The 6,000-nt window shown below is 49.3% G+C and overlaps 1 protein-coding gene across 1 annotated transcript in view; it reads right to left on the bottom strand.

Annotated features, from left to right (window-relative positions):
- Nucleotides 1-4,793: 4,793 nt before the first annotated feature.
- Nucleotides 4,794-6,000, bottom strand: part of CEP250 (centrosomal protein 250) — a 28,500-nt gene continuing 27,293 nt past the window's right edge. Inside the window, exon 31 of the mRNA XM_063172134.1 lies at nt 4,794-5,555. Coding sequence (XP_063028204.1) covers nt 5,265-5,555 — 291 coding nt within the window. The 3' untranslated portion in view covers nt 4,794-5,264. The remainder of the gene's footprint in view (nt 5,556-6,000) is intronic.

The raw sequence follows: 6,000 nt of genomic DNA, 5'->3' as shown, positions 1-6,000 counted from the left end.
CTATTTTGGAGTAAAGCTGGAAGTTCTGCATTAGCCCAAGTAGCAGGAGTTTCATCACAAAGCCAATACCTCCCACTACTCCTCCCATAGGAACTTCTCTGAGGGGATAAAGTCTCTCTACCCTGGAGGTCTTGGATCTGGCACGGCAGTATGGCCCATCTTCAGATGCCAAACTACTAGTTTGAGGGGTATCTGGGTTACCCTGAACTTTCTGCAGATCAGCAGGTGTATTTGCTGATAGCTGTCTATCGGGCGAGGAGGCATTTGTGTCCCAACTACTAGGAGGAGGTAAAGGGACAACAATAGGAGGGGGAGAAGAGCCTGAGTGGATATTAAGCGGAGCTGGAGAAGGGGTGGAGAATGCAGCAGGTGGAGTAGGTGCTTGTGGTGATGCACAAGGAACTGGAGGAGCTGAAGGGGGTGTTGAGGGAGTGGTTACTGGGGGAGATACTGGGTTTATCATAGGGGAAGCTGAAGAGGTAGAAGGAGGAGTTTGAGTAGGTGGTAATGAGATGGCAGCTGGGGGAAGAACCGGACCTGCCATTTGAGGTGCTTGAGGAAGAGGATTATAAGGTGGAGGGGCATCAGGAGACAAATAATCCAGGGGGTCCCATCTTTTACCAATTACATCATCCCCTCCTTCATTCCCCTCCTTTTTCTTCTGTACCTTTTGTACCTCATCCCCAACAGCGCTCTTTACCCAGCAAGCTACATAAAGTAATTGCTCAGGATCAGTATCTCCTCAAGCTGTCAGATAATGACTCAGTTGTTGACACATCCACTTGTCCCACACGAAGGCCATCCTCCTTGGACCTCTAATTCTGGCCAGACTTCTATGCAGTAGTGGATCATCTTCACCTTATCTAATCCCTCTGTGGCCTCTATAGAATCCCATTTCTCTAACATTTCCCCTAAGGGACTATTGGGAGGTACATTCCTCAATCTCTTGCCTGTCTTCTTACTATTACACCCTCCCATTTTTTGGGTCTCAACAGAAAAAAATCTCAAAGGTGCCTCTACTGACAGGTAATCTCAAGAAAAATCTTGTTTGAGGAGCTTCAGCCTCCTCCACCGAACTTCATATTTGCCTGATGCTCAGGACTTTACACTAAAACAACTGCCTGATCTCTTGATTGCCTAACTTTACCAATGTCAGGTCTTCTATCTATCAGGACTTAAAACCACGAAACCTCAGTGTAAGAGCCCGATTCGTGCCTGACTCCCCCCTGTCAGGAAAAACAGCTGCCTGATTTCTAGTTTGCCTCTTTCCAAAAGTGTAATTATTGGCAGTTCCCACTGGATGGCTCCCGAAGCCCAGCGGGGACGGCAATGCCGAGCACAGCCGGCAGCTTTGATCCAGCCGTCCTCTCGTACCACAGCCCCGTGTTATCAACCACAACAGTGATAACCTTAGCCCAGAGCCAGGGAGGATGAACATTTCCATGGGACCACACTCACCAGGAAGGGTTTTATAAAATGCACCTGTGAGCTCACAGGCAGGAACCACGAGAGCAAACTGTGACCCACAGCTATTAAATAAATATGCGAGATGCTTACAACTGTGTTTTAACATGGTCTCCTCAGATCTGTTGTTATCTCAACTCTTTGTGCCCCAGTTGAGCACCAAGAAGGACTGTCGTGGTTTAACCCCAGCCAGGAACTCAGTCCCACACAGCCAGTCTCTGCTCTGGTGAGACTGGGGAAATTAGGTTTTACACCCACAGACTGACACAAAAAGAGCTTAATTGAAACAAAACTAAACATATTTTTATTACTGCTATTGCCACTTCTGCTTTGACCAGTGAAAAGGAGAGAGAATGCAATAGAAACCAGCAGTGCCCAGTAGCTGCTCATCACCCACTGACCAATGCCCAGCCCGTTCCCCAGTAGCAATCGCTGGCTCCCAGCCCCCTCCCAGTTTCTGTACTGGGCAGGAGGTTCTGGGGTCCGGAATATTCCCCTGGCCAGTCGGGGTCGGGTCTCCTGGCCATGCTCCCCTTGCTGGCAGAGCATGGGACACTGAAAAGTCCTTGCCTTGGAGTGAGCTCAACAGGGCTCTGATTCAGCATGTTACCAGCATTGTTCTCACTTTGAATACCAAAAACAGCGCTGGAGCAGCTTCTGGGAGAAAATTCTCTCTCTCAGTCAAAACCAAGACATCCAGCAGCTCCTGAAAACGCCTCCCTGTGTGTGGGATCTCAGCACCTCAGGACTGATGTGCAGAGTGACCGAGACCACCTTGGGGGGCTCGGAGGTCCTGGAATGTTGCCAGAAGTGTCTGGTGGCTGGACTTTGATCCTACACGGGAGACGACACCTGTATGAGGATGGGAGGATTTCACTGGGGTGAATGGTGAAGGGATAAGTTAATTAGAGTGTGAAACACAGGGTTTAAGATTTCTGTACAGGGGGGTCTAGAGAGGTAAGATGGAGGAATTGGGGCGTGTCCTGTCCTTCTTCTTCTTCTTCTTAGCCTCCATCTTCTGTGGTGATGTTGGCACTTTGGGATTGGTTATTACTAAAAGTGCACAGGTCAATAAGGGTAAAAGGTATTGGGGAAAATTGATAAATATTGTATACGTAATTTTGAGTATAAAGATAGGTGACCGCCCCGGGGGCGCTCAGTGTGCTCATGGCTGGCTGCTGAGCAGACCTCTGTCGGGCTGAGAGAAAATCTTTTAGATAAACAACTAATAAACACCGAGACCGAGAAAAAATCTGAAGCCTCTTCTCGTCCTTTGAAGCGCGGGCTGCCCAAGGCCACCCCGGGCCTTTCCAGGTCATTAAAACAGCCGAGAAACCGGCACCTGTGAGCCCTGACCGCTGCAGTCCCCACCTCCCCCAGTCACCCTTCAGTGCTCCCCAGCACCCCCCGAGCCCCTGCCCCACCAACAGCCCCCCGTGACCCCCAGAGCGCTCCAGCCATGCCCTGTGTGCCCCCACAAACCCCCAGTAATGCCCCCAGACCCACTCACGCCTTCGGCTGCTTGAGGGCCATGGTGGGCACTGCGGGGCACCCCTGCCCACTCCTGGAGATGGAGATGCTGCTGCTGCTGCCCAGTGCCTGGCTCTCAGCACTCTGCTCTGCCCCCTGCACTGAAGCCCTGGCACCTCATGGGGGAACTAGAAAAGAGGATTTGGGGCAGGAAAGCAGCTGAATGAGGGCACCAAGCAGGGGGTTCCAGCTTCCTTCATCTGTGTTTGAGCCTGGCCAGCTCCTCAGCTCTATAGATGACCTAGAGACCCTGTAGATACAGGGTTGCTGGGCTGACAAGTAAGCTAAGAGGATAAGATAAGACTCTGACAGGATAAGAGTCAGAGGACACCTCTCCCTGCACTGGCCCAGAAAGTACCCATGTCCTGGACTGCATTGCCAGCAGTGTGGGCAGCATAGGAAGGAGATTCAGCCGCTGTGGAGAGCAGCTCTCTCTGCCCAGTGAATCATGATTTTAAAGCGTTAAGATTTTAGCTGAGCGTTAGAACCAATTCATATTGAAGTTAGATACACCAACAATAGGTTAATGGTTATTAGATGCTAAAGCTAATTGTTATATTATGAGCTATGGTAGAAAGGCAATCCCCTGGCAAGGAGTAATGTGCTCTGACTCCATGATTCAGAATGCTGAACAATTGCTTTATTAAGCTATACTATATTACACTAATACTATATTAAATTACATACTAAAAAGATACTATACTATACTATACTATACTATACTATACTATACTCTTACTCTTACTATACTAGTAAAGAAAAACCCATGACTGTCTGAGACAGCCAGGACACAGCTTTGAGTGATTGGCTAATCACTTAAACCAACTTTCACTGGTGTCCAATTAACCAAATCACTTTTGGTAAACAATCTCCATAACAGATTCCGCATGTGCAAAAACAACAGGAGCAGCGACTAGAAATAAGAATTGTTTTCTCTTCTTCTCTGAGGTTCTCACTGCCTTCCTCAGGAAAAATCCTTGGGAAGTTGTGCCTGCTGCTCTCTGTGAAGAGAGCTGTGGCCACAATGAACTAATTTGTAGAAGGAAGTGGAGCAGGGGAACCATTATAGGAACATAGTGAAACCAGTAGGACAATGCCCATAACCTGGACTCTATGTCAATCCATCATGAAGCAGGGGGGCTTGGATTGTGTCAGAGGGTCCCAGAGACCTGACCGGGCTTTCCTGACTTCATCCTTGGGACCACTGAACCAGTTTGAGATCACCCATCCATATCAAGGGAAGAATTGCCCAGGCATGAAGGACTAATAAAATCATTTTAATACAAAGCGGGGATGGGAGGTGCTGGGGGTACGCATATGTATTATTTTGGGAAGTAAATGGAAGGCAAAAATACTTGTGTAGCATGGTCACGCATTTTGGGGACAATCCCCACGGTGCTGCCCACCAGTGTGATAAACATAACACTTTCTAACTTTGATGAGTTAGAGAGTCTTTGTGATTTTCAGTTTAACCATTCACCAGGACACCCTCCCCACGCATCTGTGGCCTCAGGCTGTGGCAGGGCTGGGGCTGGGCACTGACAGCCTGTGGAGAGCAGCTGAGCTGTCCCTGGGGCTGCTGTTGGGGCAAAGCCATCAGTGCTTTGGAGGGAAAAAGGGAAGGGAGAAGGGAAGGGCAGCCTCATTTCTCACTGAACTTTGATCCCTGCTGTGCACTCTTCACCCCTTTGTTTGATAACACCTCAAATTCTCGTTAGTTGTTGCAGGGAACACCTCACACAGAAGGGAAACTGTAAGAGCTTGCAGTAGCCTCACTGCGACAGTGAAAATGAGTATAATTTTCTTCTGAAAAACATTTTATTAAAAAAAATTTAAATACCTGTCCCTAGGAGATGCTTGCAAATGCAAACACCACCAACTGTTATGTTACTTTAATTGTTTGTAGCACACTCTTTGTGTCCTTTTAAGTAGCTGCCCTCAGACAGATGTCACCCACAAGTCTTACTGTTCAAGGATTAGTTTTTTTTTTGTTCCAGCTTCATTCTCCATGCCTCATTCCTTCTCCTTACCTATGTTGTTGTTCTCACATATTCACATTTTGGTCCCAGAAATCATCTACTTCATGAAATAATGTTTTGTAGATCCTAATCCTCAGCATAAGGTGAGGTTTGACACCAGCTGAATGTGAGACCAACGGATGTTTAAGGCAGAGAGTAGCCCTGTCCCGAGGAGCTGACCCCATTTCTCACATCCATGAGCTCTTTGTCTTAGGAGAAATTGTTCCATTCAAATGGAGACCAGAGGTGCTGTTACCTCAGGTCATCATTGCTTCTGGCAGGTCTGGCTCTTGGATGCTCCAGCTGTCTCTCCAGAGACTGATGGTCCAGGGATGTCAGTGCAGAGTTAAGGTTCAGAGACTGATCCAGCTTCCGCGTCTCTTCTTCCAGAACAGCAACTTCGGGCTCCTTGAGCACAGCTGCAAAGGAGCAGGACAGCTCCTGGTGAAGGTCTGACAGCTCCTGGCTGGTCCTTGCACAGTTCTCAATGTAATTCTGACAGTGCTGTCGCTCTTGGGCCAGCTGTGACTGCAGCAGGGACACCTGAAAGAGGCACAAGGCCCCGCTCAGACAAGCCCACGCTGGCAGGAGCACCTGCAGCCCCACGGTACCGGCTCTCGGGGCACACACAGCCTCCAACTCCAGCCCTCACCAACACTCTGCCCTTGGGCAAGGGGAAAGGAACAGGCTCCCACACACAACAGAGCTCAGAGCATCAACAAGTCCAGCTCAAGGCTGCCAAACCCTTCCCACCTACATCCCTCAGCCACCACAGGTCTATTACAGAGACTCCCAAAGGGATTTAGGAACCCAGCTCTGATTTCCAGAGCACACATTTGGGCCACTGACCCCTTTCTCCACAGGCTGTGCCTCAGCACGAGGGCTGCTGCTCCCCTGAGCTACTGGAGGACTCTTCTACTTGAGCTGCTGGACAGGCCGCTGAGGGACAGGGCGCAAACTCTCCCTCTCCCCAACTTCAGAGCTTTCC

This window comes from Melospiza melodia, chromosome 19 (genome assembly GCF_035770615.1).
Source record: "Melospiza melodia melodia isolate bMelMel2 chromosome 19, bMelMel2.pri, whole genome shotgun sequence".
Lineage (NCBI taxonomy): Eukaryota > Metazoa > Chordata > Aves > Passeriformes > Passerellidae > Melospiza > Melospiza melodia.
This window is presented reverse-complemented; position numbering and strand designations above follow the sequence as displayed.